The 21,050-nt window shown below is 46.5% G+C and overlaps 1 protein-coding gene across 1 annotated transcript in view; it reads left to right on the forward strand.

Moving 5' to 3' along the window:
* The window catches only part of mcama (melanoma cell adhesion molecule a), a gene marked incomplete at both ends in the record, with an annotated part of 41,770 nt that overhangs the window by 16,567 nt on the left and 4,153 nt on the right, over positions 1-21,050 (forward strand). Inside the window, 10 exons of the mRNA XM_080529284.1 lie at positions 10,970-11,094; positions 14,203-14,431; positions 14,790-14,860; positions 15,125-15,212; positions 16,585-16,764; positions 17,661-17,788; positions 18,245-18,389; positions 18,702-18,817; positions 19,594-19,735; positions 20,549-20,679. Of these exons, the coding sequence (XP_080385410.1) occupies positions 10,970-11,094; positions 14,203-14,431; positions 14,790-14,860; positions 15,125-15,212; positions 16,585-16,764; positions 17,661-17,788; positions 18,245-18,389; positions 18,702-18,817; positions 19,594-19,735; positions 20,549-20,679 (1,355 nt within the window). The remainder of the gene's footprint in view (positions 1-10,969; positions 11,095-14,202; positions 14,432-14,789; positions 14,861-15,124; positions 15,213-16,584; positions 16,765-17,660; positions 17,789-18,244; positions 18,390-18,701; positions 18,818-19,593; positions 19,736-20,548; positions 20,680-21,050) is intronic.

The raw sequence follows: 21,050 nt of genomic DNA on the forward strand, positions 1-21,050 counted from the left end.
TTAAGAGAAGGATATACAGAGCCAGAATAGGATCCCACATTTTTCTCACTTGCCCATTCCTTCCACAATCACACTTGCAATAACCAACATACACTGTCTTCAATACCCAGAGGCCATTGTGTGCTTATGTTTGAGAGAGAATAAGATGTGTCGAATTAGGTTGAGAGGACAATAACACTTCCCCCCCATTGTTCAAAAGCCTTCACATCATAGGCTGCTCCAGTAAAACGGAGAACTTTACTCAAAATATACTATGTAAATGAATGTAGTGTTGAGTAGTGCTAATGACGATTAACCCTTATCTTGTAACAAAGAAAGGACTAAGACCAGCAGCTGTCCATGCTGTGTGCAAATTCTACAAAACAGTAGGCCTTATAAAAAAAAGTTTAAGACTTAAGACTTGTTTGAGCAGAGGGCATATCCAGTTCAAAGCAGCAGAGCACCTGCTGTTGACATCCCAGCAGAGCTCATTGTGACCCAAACGTCTGCAGAAAGAGAAGCTTCTAGGAAGGGGTTCTAGGAAGTGGTGGATTTGTTATGGGCACAGGTGTGGGAAAGAGAGAAATCAGAAATGGAGAGAGAACAGTGTCAGCCATTGTGTGTGGTCCCAATGCTTCTCCTTGACTTTCTCACCGTCGTTCCCCCCTCTCCCCAACCCGCCCTCTTCCACCACCACTTCCCACAAATCACTTGACAAATGGCCAGGCGACAGGTGTCAATAGGAGTTCCCCGTCCCCAGCTGCGCCTGTCCTTAGCATGGGAATCTTAGAGAGGTTCCCATTGTTGCAGCTGCCCATGTCAGCGTGAACCCACCTCTATCTAACGCAAGACGACTCCTTCTCTGTTCCCCCTACCCAGCATGACATGGGCCCACCCAGAGCACTGGGAACGCAGCCATAACAGTAGCGTCTTTCAAAGTCTTGGCACCGGACTTGTCAATAAAACAAGATTCCTGGAGCTGTTGATAACATTACCTCCACAGAGAGGATTATAAGTATAAGTCCAAGTCCCAAAGTCTGGATGTAGATAGGGGAAGGAAAGCAGTCAACATTCTCAAATCAAAATCTGTGGCTAGCTGGAGTTATGAAGCAGATATGGAGGCGCCTTGTCATTGAACTTGACTTTGGTGCTGACTGGGCAGGGATTTGGTTGAAGCGAAGGCTGTGTTGCAAAGTCTGAGATGCTGTTTGAACAAGAAACACGGGGCAGTTTGTTGTGAAAACAGATGTGTTCGTAGGACTTTTAGTCCTGTCGTTCGGTGCTGGGCTATTTATGGCTGCTGTAAACAAGGCCTTTAGGAGATGAACGTTTTTAAGGGAGCGAGAAAGTGGGATACTCACTGCCTCTTGTGGGGTACATAGAAAACCAACATTTGTTTTTTTCACATTCACCTTTGACACTTACTGGTGGGGAGAGAGACTGGGATTGAAGCTGAAACAGAGACCTGGGACTGAAGCTGAAACAGAGACCTGGGACTGAAGCTGAAACAGCTCCCGGCAGTCCATTTTACAGACAAACTCATCCAGTGCCAAACCTCAGAACATTTTACAACACAGAATTCTGATGCAGTGCTACTGTTTAAATAAAAAAAGAGACCCACACAGGGCCAAAACATAGTTTGGTGCAATCTTTATCTTAATTTTGACAAATCATCCACTACTAATCCACAAGAGCAGGCTTATTCCAAACTCCATAAAAAAAAAAAATCCCACTGAAATAAAAGATTAGAATTTAGACTAGCCTGCTCTCATTAGCTGACAGTTGGAAGTTTCTGGGGGTTGCGAGTTGCCTCCCCCCCTCATTAACGCTGTGGTGCACCTGTGATCACTCTGATATTCCCTTTGAGGGCATTAAGCCCTCCTGCCAAGGGGGGGGGGGGTTCAGAGACTGCAGAAATGCTGCCGGTTTGATCCTCGGCCCGGGCGTGGCTCTGCCCGGCTGACAGGATCCTGACGTCTGATCGATGGGATAAAAGGACAGGCGTATGCAGATAGGCCTTTGTTGTGGTTCTACTAAAAGCTGGCTGAGGGTTCCACCAGCACAAGAGGAGATGATTTTCACAGCAGACACACACACACACTCACACACCACATCCAAGGGATGTGGGAATGTTGGCAACCTGCCAGAGAAGCAGGCGTCAGATTATTGGCCAGGTTTAGCAGTCTTTGTGGTCTATAGAGATTTGGGAATACATTTATTTTAAATGCCAATAGGAAAATACAGAAATACAGTACACAGAGCATTTGAGTATAGCATTAGGTAGGGCTTAAAGGTCCGGTGTGTAACATTCAAGCTTTCTAAAAGCTTCCTAATGTTTGTAATGACTATGTTTAATCGGTAGCGATAAGGGAATCATATCCCTTGAAAGAATTATTTCATTTAGGAACGCTGTTATGGTCCTGCGAAAGAGCTTTCTAAATGGAGTGTCCTACCCGACACTTCTCTACAAACACGTAGTTATGACCAGGGTGTTGGAGGGCAGTGGACTCACCGATTTTCGCCATTTTGTCTCTGGTGACTGCCTCTTTGAGCCATGTGCGCAATACCGAAACACAACAGCTAATGTTCGACACTGCATGTCCATTTCGGGTGTTTCGATTATTATTTGGGATGTTGTTGGGAACTTTGAACTGAATTTGTGCCGGCCAAAGGTGGCAGATTTCCGACAAAACCGACGCCCAGCTCCTTTAAGTCGCCCAAGGCCAGTTGATTTGATCCCCTCCAACCAACACCCTTTCCTCTCTCTTCTCCAGTCCCTCCGTGTGAGTATCTATTACTGTGGTAACCACAGGCATAGGAGTGGAGACAAGGAGCCCTTTTGTCAGGTTTCTGTGAGGCTGCTGTCATGAGGAGCTGACGTGAAGCAGCTCATCTATTTATAGTGTTGTAATAACATCAGGGGCCAACATCTGATATACTGTACATTGCATCTTTGCCATGGGCCACCTGACCTTTCAGCTATAATGTCAGTCAAGCTTGTCTTTCACTCTTTGTGATTTTAATTTGAGATAGAAGAGCTATATCACCTTTTGGTCTAGGTAAAGTGTACTTGAATGAAAACATCACTTTTGTCCATCTCTGTCTATATTTATTTTACTTCATTAGCATTCCTCAGTGGCAGAAGGCTGCAACCCGCCTCACCTGACCCAGCAAGGAGCTGATGGGGGGTACACTCAACCGCTTGGGTGGCCAAGTTTAACGTGTGGACAAAACACCATAATATGGTGATATTATGAACTTTGTTTATACTTCACACATAGCATTTAAAATGTGGCATGATCTGGTCAATTGGTCCGCAAGTCAGCATCCGATTTAATGTTTGGACTTTTCTTTCGAAAAATGTAAACACATTTCAGCGTTGTTGAAAATCAATGACACACTCGCTAATCAACTAACACGGCTTGTTTTGGGAGCCTGCTAACAATGTATGTGTGTTAACTAGGTAGCAGCATTACTCACCGAATCCATTGCATTGCAGTATTTTGGCTTGACTTTCTGTTGTGATTTTCAACAACGTTGAAATGTATTTCCGTGTTTCAAAATAAAAGTCTGAACATTTTGATTGGTTGCCGACTTGCGGCACAAATGACCAGACCGTGAAATGTGTTCAAATATCCATATCTTGAACATCCATGACATGCAATTAACCCCCCGTTACTGTAAAACAGCCTGCATGTCAGAGCACATAGTCGCTGGTCGTCTATTGATGAGACCTGGATGAACACTGCTGTGTTCACAGCAGAGCGCGTTGGGAGTGTTAATAAAACATGTTTTTCTTCAAGGAGGCTTCGCCACAGGGAAGATGCTAAAAAATTAATGGAGAGGCTTAAGAACTTACTTACCCACTGGGAATAATTAGAGCTTCTTAAAAAAACTGTGGGATCTACGGAATTCGTTAGAGGCATATTCATTAGGGGCATATAGAGAATATTTTAAAATCAATCTAACAAGTAGCACAAGACTCCGGTATGATGTTGTGGCATTTGCGGTTCGACCGTCGTTGCATAACTGCCTTATGACAACCGCTCAGGTTCGTGGATGTTTCAAATTTCAAGTTTATTGTTACGTCACATTACACAAGTGTAAGAGAGTAAAATTCTTAGGCTTCAGTTCCTGACATTGCAGCACAAGACAATAAGACAATTGGCATAAGTCAAGATTGAAAAAAGTGACAATAGTAGAAGACATATAAGACAAATAAGATAGGAAGTGGGTGTGAGAGGTAGTATTGAGTAAAGTGACTGTGAGCTTAAGGTTTAGGTAGTCTGTATACATGGGGTGTGCTTGGGGATGATAGTCAATTGTCTACAATGGGCTTGTTTATGAGCCTGATCGCCTGGAGGAAGTAGCTGTTGGTTAGCCTCTGAGTTTTGGCCCTGAGGCTCCAGAAGAGGCTTCGTCTTTTGGGTGGCATCGGTTCAAACGGACTGTGGTTGTAGTGGCTGGGATCTAACAGACTGTGGTTGTAGTGGCTGGGATCTAACAGACTGTGGTTGTAGTGGCTGGGATCTAACAGACTGTGGTTGTAGTGGCTGGGATCTAACAGACTGTGGTTGTAGTGGCTGGGATCCTTGATGATCCTCCGGGCTTTGCTCACACCGTTTGTTGTATCCTGGATGGAGGGAAGCTCACATCCACTGATGCGTTCAGCTGTGCGCACCACCCTCTGTAGCGCTTTGCGGTTGAGGGAAGTGCAGTTGCCGTGCCAGGCAGGATGTTTTTTTTTTTTTAATGTTTTTTTTTCTGAGTGGGGCAGTCCCTCTCATATTTTCCATTTTATTAGACAGATATAGTGAAGACAGACAGGAAAGTATGGGGAAGAAGGGAGAGAGGGCATCAGCCGGATTCGAACCCATGCCGACATGGGCATATGTGTGCACTATAGACCTTCTTAGTGCTAGACCACTGGACCACCCCAGGCCACAGGCAGCATGTTTTGAGAGCGTGACTTGGTGTATGTTGATTGTGTTGCTTGCGTATGGTGATGCCCACGTGTGTGTCAAGTCCATGTGCACACACAAGGCGGCTGCTTTGAGGAGATTTGCATGTTTGATGTGGATGTGGACCACCACATCCTTCCTGCTTCCCTCTGTGTGAAAGTGTGAAGGTTAACCCTCCTTTAGTACCATCTGAATGAGTGTGAACGTTAACCCTCCTTTAGTACCATCTGAATGAGTGTCACACAGGCCTAGTCCCCTCCTGGAGAGATTTGTGCCAGAGGGTAGTTCACAAAGCCTGGGGGAGATCAGTAAGGTCAAGAGTAGGACGTCTCCAATGTAGGGCTATGTGCTTTCAGTGTGTGTGTGTGTGTGTGTGTGTGTGTGTGTGTGTGTGTCACACAGAGAGCAGAGCTCAGGGTCTGTTTGATCTCAGGTGGGTGTGTTCTTTGTGGGGTCCCCCAGGTGTTCAGAGTTGTGAGAGGGGCCCCCCAGCTCTGCGAACGTGTCACCCACACTTACATTTAGGGGCGGCGGAGCCTAGAGAGGTTAGAGAGGCCGGTTAGCAATCGGAAGGTCGCTGGTTTGAACCCTGCCTCAGGAGGGAGCTGCATGTGCCCTTGAGCAAGGCACTTCACCCCTAATTGCTCCAGGGGCGCCGACTATAGCTGACTCTGTGCCTAGAGCAAAAAAAATAAAAAATTCCAACAATTGACTGACGAGTTGATTGTGACGGCAAATAAAACAATTGATGGTATTGGTAAGTGATACATGGCTTGTAAACAAACTTACGTTTTAGGACGTGTTCAAAAGCTACTGTGTGATCATCCAATTATGTGTAGTTACGTGTTTTTAGCATGTTGATGTTCTATCAGCATGTTGTGATGTGCTAAACATGCATTTAGATGTTCATAGCGATGTTCTTTTTTAGTGCTAGCTATTAGCAGCTGTTTTGCCTGTGTTTTCATTCAGAGTGCGTTTGTCCGCTATTTGGTTTGAGGTGGACCAACATTCAAATAAGCCGCCTATCTTCTTCAACTTTTTCAGATGTCAGATGTATGACACATCATTTGAAAATGTACAATCTGCACTTTCATAATCTGGAAAAAACAGAAAAATTACCATGCCCTACTTGAGGACTTTAACCAGACCCTGTCACAATTATTATTATTTTTATTATACGCCAACCACACAGGCCTGCTTCCTTTGTCCCTCTTAGGTGACTTAGAACTTCAACCATTGGTCGGCATTTTCAAAACCAAACCACATAGAAGTAGGTGAACCCTGTTGGAGGGAGGGGACACACCTGACCAGCGAACCCATGTTGAATTTTCCCAATTGGTTTAATTACGTTTTATTCAGGTTAGGGTAAAGGTTACAGGGTTAAGGGTCGGTTTTAAGTTTTGACCTACTGGTTAGGAAGGTCCTTTGAGTCTCACCCTTGTTTGGGATGACAGGAAACACTGTTGCCTAGATGGGCTTTGTGAATCTGGGGAAGGTAAGGGGATCAAACCTCAACGGAATCTCCTCTGAAGACCGCATAGTAACCGTCTCAGAATCAGAGGGCCTCGGCCCAGCACAACAGCATCCTTGTGTAGGCCCTATTCCATCATCTCTGTGTAGGCCCTATTCCATCATCTCTGTGTATGCCCTATTCCATCATCGGAGTAGCTTGGGGACACCACTAAGCATAGCTCGGCACAGAGAATCAGGTCCCAGGGAAAGCCATGATCAGACATGTCATGCAAATCCAGTACCCTGTCTTGCATTCACTCTCCTCATCATAGAGTAATGAGGAGTAACATTGGACCAGTTCCCCATTATCGCCACAATCCACATTATGTACGGCCTGCTGTTTATCAGCAACAACAACATACATGCTGCCATTTCACGCCAGACATGGAGGGATGACGGTGTAGTATATCTTCCAATTCAAATTATTCAAATGTCTCTTGTCACAGGTGCCACTGTGGATGTTGTGGTTGTCTATGGGTTTAGCGGTGGGCACGGAGGGTCTGTGGAACAGCTGGAGCTTTAATGGAGCTCAGCTGGGCCCTGCAACCCAGCCCAAGCCTGATCCGCTTTGTCAGTGGAGGAAGAGGATTTGGGGAAGAGGCACAGAAGCTAATGTGACCACCGTGATTAGTGTGTGAAGCCATTGTCTGCGTATTAGGTGCATAATGACCGACTGTATGCAAGAAGACCCCCCTCCCACTCAAACAATACTGGCGGCACGTCCTATTGTCTCCGGTCTATTGTGGACAAATCCTCTTAATGCTGCTAAACAATGCAGGTTGGACTCAACAGGCTGTTTCCCGTAGAACAGGACAAACTGTAGCCTAATTCTCGTCAGTAGAGACACACACACACACACACACACACACACGCACACACACACACACCACACATCCCCACCCCACCACCTCCACACCCACTGCCTTAGCCGTTTCAAAGCTCATTGCCTCGTTACAGACCCTGTCAACACATCCAAATATCCAGTGTCAGTTTTTTCGCAGACTTGCTGGAGTTGTGCGTCAGCCAGCAGGCCTCCGTTGTTCAACCCTCGGGGGAGCTCTAGCGGGGGGGTCCACCTCCGCAGGTCAGGTATGCTGGTGTGTCTGACTCACACATAGAGATAACGTTGCCCAGCAGTGTTGACTTTGGAGTCAAATCCCCTGATGAGTAGATATTCCGTCCCCACGCTAATCCGATTAAGTCCAGAAAAGTTACGAGGCCACGAGAGAGACAGAATCTGTTTTTTTTTCACCTCAACTTTCGTGCCAAACAGCCGCCCCCTCCTCCTCCTCCTTCCTCCCCCTCCCCTCCCCCAAACATGATCTTAAACCATCACAGCTCAGGAGATAAACAGCAAACAACAACATCTCACTGACAGCGCTGAACTCCTTCCAACCTCTGAGGCTTGAAGCGGAAAAAAACCTACTTGTGGTGTATTGGCTGAGGACGTGGTTGTGTGCTGCTGTGAGGTAGCGTCAGGGCAGGGGGAGGAGAGAGGAGAGAGGGTCCATTCCCAGGTGTGGGAACAATGGCGTGTGTAGCGTCTTAGCCCTCTCTTTGGGCCATGGCTGGCTGAACACACAGGGGGCCTCTCGGCTCCGAGGGAGGGAACGAGAGGGATAGAGAGAGAGAGGGATAGAGAGAGAGAGAGAGAGGGATAGAGAGAGAGGGATAGAGAGAGAGAGAGAGAGGGATAGAGAGAGAGAGGGATAGAATGGAGAGGCAAGAATAGACAGAGTGCAAAAAAGCCACAGCGAACAGGGCCAGAAAGAAGGGGCCGTTGCTTGGCGCAGAGGAGGGATAAAGAAGGGAAGGGGGTGTGGGGGGGGGGGGGTAGTCAGGGAGAGGCAGGCGGCCTGACAATGGGCCTGGGAGGGCTGAATGGGACCAGCGGGTTGTGACTGTGAGTTTAATAAGGGTCGCTGTGTGTGTGTGTGTGTGTGTGTGCGCGTGCATGCGTGCGTTTGTGTGTGTGTGTGTGTGTGTGGGTGTGTGTGTGTGTGTGTGCGAGCGTGCGTGCGTGCGTTTGTGTGTGTGTGTGTGGGGGGGGGGGGGGCGTGTGTGTGTGCGTGCGTGCGTGTGCATGTGCGCATGTATTTCTGTCTAATTTATGATGACAGATATTGCAATTTTGCAAATAGTTCGCAGAAACCACAATATTTAGTTGCTTGTGGTCGTGAACTTGTGAGCACAGACACTCGGACTCAGAACCACAACCCCCCCCTTCCCACTACACACACCACACACACACTACCACACACATCTCTCTCTCTCTCTCTGTCTCTCTCTCTCTCTCTCTCTCTCTCTCTCTCTCTCTCTCTCTCACACACACATACAGAGGAAGAATTAGGCTGATACCAACTCCTCTCTCTCTCTCACCCATCCCCCCCCAACAGTGGCCTTGACATTGGCATTCCTCATCTTAACAGTGAGAATGACACAAGTAGAGTTGCCCCCCCTCCCCCCCCCCCCCCACACACACACAACGCCCCCGTCCCTCTGCCAACACGGTGGAGACCCATTAATATCCCGTCTCCACGGCGGCACCCCACCACCACAATCCCCCCGCCTCCCAGATGTTCCCAATTAAAAAAGAATCCTCTCTCGCCCTCTCGCTCTCTCAGCTCTCTCTCTCTCTTAGCTCTCTCTCTCTCCCTCTCTCAGCTCAGCTCTGCACATTTCTCTCTTTGCTAAAGGGTAGTAAGAGAGCGAGAGAGAGAAAAAGAGAGAAGAGAAGAGAAGAGAGGGGTGAGAGTGAGAAGAAGGGGTGGATGGATGGGTGGAGGGCCCCTGTGGACTACTCTCTGTCTCGTTAGATTGAGGGGGTGGGAGAAAAACAGAGTCTTTCTTTGAGCCAGAAAGGGAGGACATGGTGGGAGAGAGAGTGAGCGAGAGAGAGGAGAGCGAGAGGAGAGCGAGAGAGGAGAGTGAGAGAGAGGTGGGGGTCATATCTGAGAAGTCACTGCTGCACAGAGGGTATCTCTACCATGAATGGGAGGCTTAATTCGGGGCATGTCTGCTTTTGTCAGGGCCAGACAGGGCATTATAGATTGAGATCTGGGGTGTTGGCATGGCTGCCTCTAGTCTAGTGCACAATGAATGAAGTGGTAAACACAAACACATACTAGGCTTATTGTAAGACTGTTTCACACATACACACACACACACAAACACTAGCTTAGTTGGAAGACAGTTTCACACACACACACACACACACAAACACTAGGCTACTTGGAAGACTATTTCACACACGCACGCGCACACACACACACAAACAAACACTAGCTTAGTTATAAGCTGTGTGTGTGTTTCACACACACACACGCACACACACACACACACACATACAAACACTAGGCTACTTGGAAGACTATTTCACAAACGCACGCACACACACACACACACACACACACACACACACACACACACACACTAGGCTAACACACACACACACACTAGGCTAACTGTAAGACTGTTACACACACACACACACACACACACACACACTAGGCTAACTGTAAGACTGTTACACACACACACACACACTAGGCTAACTGTAAGACTGTTACATACACACACACACACACACACACACTAGGCTAACTGTAAGACTGTTACACACACACACACACACTCCCGTGCTCTAAGGCGCCAATGGGCTTGAGTGTTAAGGTCAGCACTACGTACCACGGCTTGTTTACAGGATGAGATGCAGGTGGGAGATAATGCAGCCTGGAGAGTTGTGTGACACTTCCCAGACTGCTCTGGACACTCCACATCCTATAAAAACTATTGTCTTTGTCCAATTCTGTTTTACGTCAAACTGAAAAGTCTTCGAGTCTGGACAGTTCCCATGAAGATGCTTTTACATCTTAACAGATAAATGCCTCGCTGACTCATGATGGTTAACAGTGGTGGCAGACAGAGAACACTGGGTAATTATGCAGAGTGTGTGTAAAACGAACCTTTTTGTCTTGGCTGGCACGCAGAAATGCTGAAATACTGGACACTGCCCAGCGGCTCACTGAGGGGGACCGGGCTTGGGCTCCACAGACGCATTCCTCACATTGTAGTGTCTTTTCTCTGCCAACTAGAGCCAGACACCCTGTTTCTCACTCCCTTCAGAGCACCCCAACACATTTGGTTTCACTGGACGGGTCTAAGAGATCCACATCAGTGAAGTACAGACTTGTGCTTTATCCTGTGTGAAAAAAATCAGTAAAAAAAGTACAGTATTGGACATCATCTACACAGCTTGGACTTGTCATGACTGGCTTTGGTACAAGCCTGCAAGGTTTCATCAAAACACAGTCGATTGGGGATATTTTGAACAATAAAACAAAATACATGGGACTGGATTTATTTTGGGGTAACAAAAACAATGCTACAATCTAAAACCAAAGCTCACACATATAGACTGTTCTATGCCAACAACACAGCATAATATCGTTGTCCATGGTGAAAGATACCTGACTGACTGTGATGTGTGTGTGTGTGTGTGTGTGTGTGTTTTCCAGCATGGGCCAAGGTGAACGTGACCATGGAGGAGAATGTGGAGGTGTACCTGGGGGATTCAGCTGAGATTCCTTGCCAGTACTCCTTCAGCGACCAGCCTAGTATCGTCATGATCCAGTGGTTTGTGGTGAGTGCTGCCCCAGGGACAATTATCCCAGACCACAATCCTAACTTTTTTTTTTTTCTCTCTCTGTCTCCTTTTCTCTCTCTCTCTCTCTCTCTCTCTCTCTCTCTCTCTCTCTCTCTCTCTCTCTCTCTCTCTCTCTCCTCCCTCTCTCTCTATCTCTCCCTCTCTCTTTCTCCCTTCCTCCCTCTCTCTCTCTCTCCCTCCCTCCCTCCCTCTCTAGTTCAGCACCTACGGCCCACAAATTGCCCCTCAGACAGCCTTCCCTCTCGCCTTCTTAAAGAAGTATTTGAGACGGTCGGCCCAATTACTTATCTAGTATCTAGGCCCAATATCTCTCTCAGCTCTGGACGCGTCCCAGCTGCCTTCAAATACGCTGTGGTACAACCCCTGATTAAAAAGAAAAATCTCAACCCCCTTATTCTCTCCAACTTCAGGCCCATCTCCCAATTATCGTTCTTGTCCAAAGTCCTGGAGCGAGCAGTTTACCTTCAGTTGCAAGCATTTTTAGTTATGCATAACATCCACAAGAAAGTTCGCTCTGGCTTTAAACCGCGCCTTAGCACTGAAACGGCCCGCCTGCGAGTCCTAAATGATCTGCTCTTTGTCCCGCCATTTTGGTCCTCCTAGATCTCTCAGCCGCCTTCGATACAGTGGATCATTCGATCCTACTGTCACGTCTAGAACAGCATGTGGGCATCACTGGTGTCGCCTTAAGCTGGTTCAAGTCCTACCTGTCCGGCCGTAGTTTCTCCATCCAGCTAGGAGAGTTTTTCTCCTCTAAGGCCCCTCTCATCTGTGGGGTTCCTCAAGGGTCGATACTAGGGGTGGGACGATTAGAAAATGTCATGTCACGATTACCGTGGGCAAAATAATCGCGATCCACGATATTATCGCGAGAATAAAAAAATAAAAAAAAGGTTTTATTATTTTTTATTTTTTTAATGCCAATAAAACACACTGTTATCACTTTAACTTAGATTTTGTTGTATTTTTAGGACATTTTAAGTCAGTAATTCAAATTCAGATTCTAGTGGCACATATCTCTGGCCATAATCCGGGTCCTTAAGAAAGAGCAATTCCTTTTCGGCCAATCAGCACCTTTCATTAACGTACCCAAGGAAGTTTAAAGAACGCACTCCCAGTGTTGCCAACTTCCAGAGCCCCTTGGCGACTTAATTAGTCAAAAGCGACCAGCGACAAATCTAACGTCCTTTTCTGGTCATTTGGGGAATTACTGTAAAGCATCTAACATATCCTGTATTCCACGGTTCACGTTACAACCGAGCTCAGGAGAGCCGAGTAGGGATACAGTCTATGGCGAGCGAGGGTTGCCGTCTCCTCTCTCCCTCAACACTCACTCCCGCGGCCGCGGGGAGTGTACCGTTGTTCCCCGGGTCCTCGCGGGGGGTTCGGGCAAAGTTCGGGAAATAACGGACGGTTGTCATGTGTTTATACAGCATGGATGTTACGTGCCTAATGCCTTTGATGCGCACACTTGCTACTTGCCGCTTTAATCATTGTATTTAGCCTATAGTACAAGTCATGCATTGAATGTAACCTCAAGTGCTGAACAGTATTAAGTAAACCACAATATATTTGCTAAAGCTTAGGGGCGACCGTGCCTTTTGCAGCCATAGACTGTCACTGCCTGGTAATAACAAGGAAGGCCAATGACAGTATCCCGTCTAAAGTTTTTCACCAGCCATGGTGAATAGGCTAGCATACGTTACCTAGTGACTAACTGTGACACGGCTGACTTGACAGTAACGTTACCCATGCAGGCTGAACAATAGCGCGAGACAAGTTCTGTGAGGATATTCACGCGCGGCTCATGTGAGGAATTGCAATTATATTACAGTAACAGTCGCTAACTTGACTGCAAAAGTAATGTAGACTAGGCTGAAAAATAGCGCCAGACATTTGTTAAACACAGTTTATTCATAACATACGATTATGACGATTATTCAAATAATAAAAATTCTCCACGATTAAGTTATCGCGGGTGTTTTTATCGTGATTAACGATAAAAACGATAATCGTCCCATCCCTAGTCGATACTGGGCCCCCTTCTATTTTGCTTTACATGCTGCCCCTAGGCCCTATCCTGGCAAACCATGGCATGTCCTTCCACTGTTATGCTGACGACGTCCAGGTCTATCTGCCACTAAAATCTAGAGGAAAGGTTGCACTTCAGCCATTGCTCAATTGCCTGACTGACATCAAAGCATGGTTGAGTGCAATCTTCCTCTATCTAAACGAGAGCAAGACAGAGATAATTCTATTTGCCAACACTTCTCTAGGCCCTTCTGTCAATGCCCTAGATCCCCTTGGCTCAAACATCTGCTCCTCAGTCAGAAATCTTGGAGTGATTTTTGACAGTGACTTCAAATTTACCAAGCAGGTTTTCCACCTCACTAAAACAAGGACCTATCTTCCGCAGAAGGATCTAGAGAAGGTGATCCATGCCTTCATTACAACCCGGCTGGATTACTGCAATTCATTGTATATTGGCATCGACCAGTCCCTGCTCCGTCGGCTGCAGCTAGTTCAAAATGCTGCAGCTCGACTACTCACCGGTACCAAGAAGCGTGACCATATTATTACCCCAATCCTGGCCTCACTCCACTGGCTCCCCGTCCGCTTCCGTATTGATTTTAAATTCCTTTTGACTGTTTTTAAAGCACTTAACGGACACTTTGGGCGGCTGTTTGTCGTTGTAAAATTGTGCTATATAAATAAACGTTACTTATTTACTCTCTCTCTCTCTCTCCCTCCCTCCCTCTCTCTCTCTCTCCCTCCCTCTCTCTTTCTCCCTTCCTCCCTCTCACCCTCCCTCCCTCCCTCTCTCTCTCTCTCCCTCTCCCTTTCTCCCTCCCTCCCTCTCTCTCTCTCTCTCCCTCCCTCTCTCTTTCTCCCTTCCTCCCTTTCTCCCTTCCTCCCTCTATCTCTCTCTCCCTCCCTCTCTCTCTCTCTCTCTCTCTCTCTCACACACACACACACAAACAACTTCATAATTTCCCGAACACTCTCTTTAGTATGCTGCAAGGTCCCGCTTCATCTTCAATGTCTCTGTGATCTAACGTGCCTCCTCCCCTTCTCCCCTGGCAGAGGATCCCGGGAGGCAGCAGCCGGGAGCGGATCTACTACAGCGACAACACCCAGCAGATGGTGGACAACGGGACGGACTTCAGCGGCCGCATCACGGTGGACGGGGACGGGGAGGGCGCCCTGCTGACCATCCAGGACGTCCAGCTGGCCGACGAGAGGGAGTTCTTCTGTCAGGTCAACGGCATGGCCGCAGGGAACGGAGAGGGCAAGACGCACCTCAGGGTGTTCGGTAAGAGAGACACCTCAGGGTGTTCAGTAAGAGACACCTCAGGGTGTTCAGTAAAAGAGACTCTGTTACTACAATGCCAGGTGTGCAGATATTTTCTTTATTCATATTAGTTCAGTGATACAAAACAAACAAATGGACTAACCCTAGACTATTTGACGTTATTTTTTCACGACATTGTATAAACTCACTATTCTCATGAATGAGGACCTCATTGTGTTTGTATCACTAAATGCCTAATTAGTGAAGGGGTCTTTCCTCCACAGATTTTGGACAGTTGTGTACTTTCCTTCGGTGGCTCTTTTCTCAGTGTTATTTAGGAAGTGGGACTAAACATGAATGAATGAATCTTTGATTCCAGATCCTCCAGAGGCCCCAATGATTGAGGTTGTTCATGCTGGCATCTCTGTGACCAATGAGGTACCATCAAAGGTAGGCCACACCCACTTAATTGTACCTCACATAGTCTATCTTGCTCATTGGTTGAATAAATAACCCTCAAATAACCTGTACTTAAAAGGGCCAATCTGAAGAAAAAAAAATGAAAAAACGGTAACCCTGGCACTTGATGGGGTAAAACACCTGAGGGATGGGGCTGGAGAAATGGAACCACTCACATCTCAGATTGCCCCTTTAAGAGATGATGTTGAGCCCCCTCCAGGTGTGAGCCGTGCTGTTTTCTCTCTCTGCATTCAGATTGCAACGTGTGAGGCCAGGAACGGCTTCCCCAGACCCAATATCACCTGGTACCGCAACGGCACCCCGCTGCTCCCCGCACAGGGCCGTGAGTATTACCTGAGGAATAGGATTATGAAAATACAAAACTTTAAAGGAGTTAAATTATGCTCTTTTTCCAACAAGTTAATGTAGGTCTCTGGGGACCCCAAAACATGTCATTGAAGTTCTTTGCTGAAAATACCACTCAGATTGTAATCTAAAGGCATTCTAGCATGCCTCTATACCCCTCTGTTCCAGTCCTTTTCTCGACGGGCTGTTTTTGTGTCTGTCGCTTTAAAGCCAAATGAGCTTCTTCTCCCCACACCCCACTCCTGAGGTTAGTTAGCTAACATCCTGTAGTGCTCAAGAAGAGAGGCCAGAGAAATCTAAGTTCAAACCACTTGGTCCTTGGTGAGACTCAGAAAAGATGCACGTACGCAATATATAGTTTTTAGTTTTTATGACTAAATGGTTGCAAGCATGGTGGTCCGCCTCTACATAAGACAGAGAGCCCAGAGTACAGTTAGAATACACAGAGTACAGTTAGAATACACTCTGTATACCTTTCCAACCTCCCCTCTCCAGGGCAGGGTTTTCACAAGTTAGTATCTATGATCTCAGCCTTGACCAAATGGGGTGATTTCTGAACAAACAATGGTTCCTTTTGAGGAAACCATACATTCTTATCTCTTGTGAACAGTTGAAACGTAGGGAGGACTTTTATGTGCTTTCTCAGCTTTGCATCTCAGGGCCATCTACATACCAATATGTGTTAGTAGCATTATTAAGGACAGGTCATAAATACAATGACACACTATATGTGGTCTCCTGAGGGACATCCTCCTGCATCCATTACTTAAGTTGGTAAGAAATCGTACAAGGGAAAAGGTTCACAAGTCAATGCTGTAGGGTAACACTATATATACAGTAGGTGCATCTCAAGAAATTTGAATATGGAGGAAAAGTCCAATATTTTCCGTAATTTAATTCAAAAAGTGAAACTTTCATATATTCTAGATTCATTACACATAAAGTGAAATATTTCAAGCCTTTTTTGTTTTAATGTTGATGTTTACGGTTTAAAGCTCATGAAAATCTAAAATCCAGTATTTCAAAATATTAGAATATTACATAAGCAAGACCAATCAAAAAGGGTAATTTATTTTATTTTATATTTTATTTATAATTTATATTACAGAAATGTTGAATGTTAATTTATGCACTAAATACTAGGTCAGGGCTCCTTTTGCATGAATTACTGCATCAATGCGGCGCGGCATGGAGGCAATCAGCCTTTAATCTTCCTTACAACTCTCACAGTGGGAATACCTACAGTACCTACAGTACTCTCATAAGATTTGCCTGGAACAGGATAAATGAGGAGGTACGTATCTCGCTGGGTCATGTGACTTAAGTGTGTGTTCCCCCCCCCTCCCCAGAGGTCAACGTGGTGACCCTGGTCACCCGGGAGTCCAGCGGCTTCTACACGGTGCAGAGTGAGCTCCAGGTCCGGTTGGCTAAGGAGGATAAGGACGCCTCCTTCTCCTGTGAGGTCAGCTACTACGTCCCCGGGGCGGCCAGGACGGCCGAGTCCAAGGGGGTCAACGTCACTGTGCACTGTAAGGACCCGCACCTAAACACACACAACACACACCCCTGGTCAATGTAATCCCTCAATTACCCTTCCCCTTACTGCTGTCTACAAATACTACCTTTGCACATACCATATTTTTGCACATTGCAGATACCTCTTTTTGATATAGCCTCTTTTTATACATCTGTACATACCATACTGTACATAGCTTACTGCTTGTCTCCTTAGCTCTCCTGTATATACAGTACCTCTAACTACCGTACTTGCCATACTGTAACTCTCACTCTCACTATCATGTTTTATATCACTATTTGCACTTCTGGTTAGATGCTAAACTGCATTTTGTTGTGGTACTTGTATACTGCAATGACAATAAAGTTTAATCTAATTTAATCTAATCTAAAGGCTATCCAGAGCAGAGACGTTAGCAAACTCAGCCATGCTAGCGATGTGTGTGTGTGTTAGCTTCAGTGAGCAGGACAGAATGTGTTTTTTCCATGAGGCACGCTAAACTGAGTTAATGCTATGTCCCTTAACTGTCCCTGCAATCGATCAGTTGTAAGTTATACCAACGCCGACCCCACCCACCTCCCCACATCCCAACAAGGCCTGTCAAAAATCACAAACAAGCCAATAGCTTCCGTCCGTGTTGTCAGAGTAGTTAATTCAATCGAAACCCACCAGCCCAACCCTCCAGTGTCAGGGCTGTTGTTATTCAACCATGTTTTCTCAATGTATCTACTGTTGGTTGAACCCAACTTAGCATATTGCGGCAGTGACGACCAAACAAAACAAATCTATGTTGAGTAAATGATTGGCTTAGCGTAGCCTGGTGACTTTGCCAGACGTGAATGGGCCCTGTTGATTAACGACCCCCGCCCTGTCTTGTGTTTTTTTCTCTCTTTTTTTTTGTCACGCCAGATCCGACAACCGTGGTGGAGCTGTGGAGAGAGTCCCCCCAGGGCCTGGTCAAAGAGGGGGACACTGTGGAGCTGCGTTGCCAAGGCGATGGCAACCCCCCGCCACCCTTCACTTTAAACCGAGAACAAGTAAGAATGGCCCCCTTTTCTATGTCTGACCATTGACAAGGCCGGGCCGTAAACCTAGGGGGGGGAGAAAAGGCGACATGGGGGAGACATCTGGAGAATGTTTTTGATATGCAGACTCAGGGCTTGGGAGTAGATGTTTGGGAGAAATGTGGGTCGTCCTTTTTTTGAAAGGGGCTGCCTCATGTCTGACCCTGTAGCTTGGGGAGAGATCTTTGGACCCTGAGAAGGTCTGAGACTGGAAATCGGATGGATCCGTCAGGGTGAAATAGTTGTCATTCCCGTGTGTTTCTAACACAGAAGCTATGTTCATCTGACTTGGGTGCTATAGGTCAGTGTTTCTAACACAGTAGCTATTTTCATCTGACATGGGTGTTAACAAGTGTTGGGGTGGGAGTCAGGACCCACTGTAGGGTTGAAGAGTGTCGAGGCTGATGTCATCCGTCGTGTTCCCCTCAGGAGCAGGATGTGCCGCTGGACTCCAGCGAGGACCTGTTGGTGCTGAGGGAGGTGACGCGCCGGGACAGCGGGGTCTACCAGTGCCGCTCTCTGGACCTGGACTCCTACGATGAGGTGGTGGGAGACGCGCTGCTCACTGTCCACTGTGAGTCTCTCTCACGCGCACGCGCGCGCACACACCTACGCACACACACTGTGTTTTTACAGTATGTTGTTTTATGTGATCATTTTATCTAATATCTGTGGTTGAATTCTTTTTTACCGTTGGGGATTAATAAAGTACTACTCTGTACTCTACTCGATACGCACGCACGCACGCACACACACACACACACACACACACACACACACACACACACACACACACATAAGCTGTGTCTCACCATAACAAGGCTAAGGTGAAGCCTTATCTTAAGCCATGTTTTCACATTGTGTGTTTGTGTATGTGTGTCTCCAGATCTTGATCCAGCAGTTCTGGTGCCCAAAGACTCTGAGATCATGTTGAAAGGAGAGAGTCTGACTGCCACCTGCAACGCTCTGTCCTCTCTGGAAACCCACACTGTCTGGTTCAAGGTATGGCCCCTCCCACATTCAGTCAAACCCGTCATATGTGGCACGGTCTGGTGAAAAGGGCTGCATGTCGGCAATCCTCGAGTTGCGCAATATTTTTATGAGAAAAGAAAACTGATTTTTTTTTCATGTTACGAAAGTTGAAGTGTTGAAGAGCCCACTCGATATAACAAACAACTGTTTTAGCATCACTAAATACTTATGATTTGTGAATTGGATTCACTGTCTCGTCTGCCATAGGCTACTGTTCCTTTTTAGCACTGGCTATTAGCAGCTGTTTTGCCTGCGTTTTGATTCAGAGCGCGTTTCTCCGCTATTTCGTTTGAGGTGGACCAACATTCAAATAAGCATATCTTCGTCAACTATTTTCAGATCTCAATGTATGACATCATTTGAAAGCTTACAATACTTTCATAATCTGGAAAAAAACATTAAATGACCATGAGGACTTTTTAACCAGACACACAGTCACATATGGCCTACATAACACTTAACTCTTAAAATGTAAATAACAGCTACTAATAGGAGTTAAAACAATTCAGATTATGATAAATGATATGGCACTGGCATGGAGAAGGGTCCTGTCAGTAAATACTCCCACACACGAATGACCTCTGCTTATTTATTGTGTCAACGTTTCCATCTATGACCTTTATCAAGACATCGTCAGTTTTATCTAACCAGGAAAAAAGAACACAAGAGCACATAACTTGTTTATGTCAAAGGCTGAGTTACATTCCTGACCATGTTTGTTGACGTCTCTCTTTGCGGGGGTGCAGAATGGGCAGCAGGTCGCCGTAGGCCACATGCTGACCCTCCAGGACGCCAGCTACGACATGGCGGGAGAGTACGTGTGTGAGGTGACCGTGCCCGTCCTGCCCGGCCTGCATACCAACGGATCCGTCCACATCGTGGTCCAGGGTGAGTGTGTGACTGGCACTGAGAGTTAGTCAGATCAGGCCTTAGAGGTTTGTGGTAAACAGTGAGTTTCAGTGTTTCATGTGAGCTGCCGTCTTATGATTCTATTTTCAGCGAGTCACTGTCGATGAGTTAGTCGTGATTCGATTGCGCTGACAGGGACTGTGCTCTAGGCATGGTTTTGTGAAAAATAAAGAAGAATGGAATGGAATGGAAATCTATATATCTGCTGTAAATGTGGCAAAGTTGTGTCATGTACTGTAAAATCATGTCTATTCAGTCAATCCAAAATGATGCATTATGCGTTACATCCATCCAAAGATACAAAGACACTGTAGAGCGGTCATTGTAGAGCGGTCATTGTAGAGCTACCCATCTTCCGTCGTAGACTGAAGACCCATCTCTTCAGGTTACATCTTAACTGCTCCTCCTGAGACATCTTCTGACCCTCACCACTACGTCTCCTAAAGACACCCGCTTTCCCCTCTACTGTGTCCCTAAAAACTTCTATTGCCCCCCTTGTACTGTTTCTCAGTTTCTCCAGTAAAAAATTAAATATATTTTTTTTTAGAAGAAGGTGATAGGGAGAAGGTTTTTCCTTCTATCAATGGCCCCGGGCCCGAGCTAGATTACTCTTCCTGCAACGAATGGTGGATTGCTGATTCACATGCTTAGTATTCAAATGTATTGATTGTAAGTCGCTTTGGAATAAGGCGTCTGCTAAATGCCAAAAATGTAAAATGTAAATGTAAATGTAGAGCGGTCATTGGTGAGTGTTTTATGTCAGAGACTTGATGTTTGGATGCGGTCCTACAGGTGCCCCTCAGATGGATGATGCTGACAGGGACGTGGCGATGGAGGAAGGTTCTGGAAAGCTGGTGAACCTGAGCTGTGAGGCCCACGGCCACCCCCTGCCCACCATATCCTGGAAGATTGCAGGCAGCGAGGTAAACATTTACATTCACATTTTTGGTATTTAGCAGACGCCTTTATCCAAAGCGACTTACAACAAATACATTTTTACTAAGTGAATCATCCACCCACTAGTCATAGCAGGAAACAGTCATCTGTGTTCAGGCCAGGGGCCATTGGCAGTCATCGAGCTAGAAGAAGCACGGGGATATGACACTGGGGAAGCAGTACAAGGGGTAGTTGATGTCTCAGGAGGGACAGTACAGGGGGTAGTAGATGTCTCAGGAGGGACAGTACAGGGGTTAGTAGATGTCTCAGGAGGGACAGTACAGGGGGTAGTAGATGTCTCAGGAGGGACAGTACAGGGGGTAGTAGATGTCTCAGGAGGGACAGTTAAACCTGGGCT

Source organism: Nansenia antarctica, assembly GCF_963989245.1.
Source record: "Nansenia antarctica genome assembly, chromosome: 4".
Classification (NCBI taxonomy): domain Eukaryota; kingdom Metazoa; phylum Chordata; class Actinopteri; order Argentiniformes; family Microstomatidae; genus Nansenia; species Nansenia antarctica.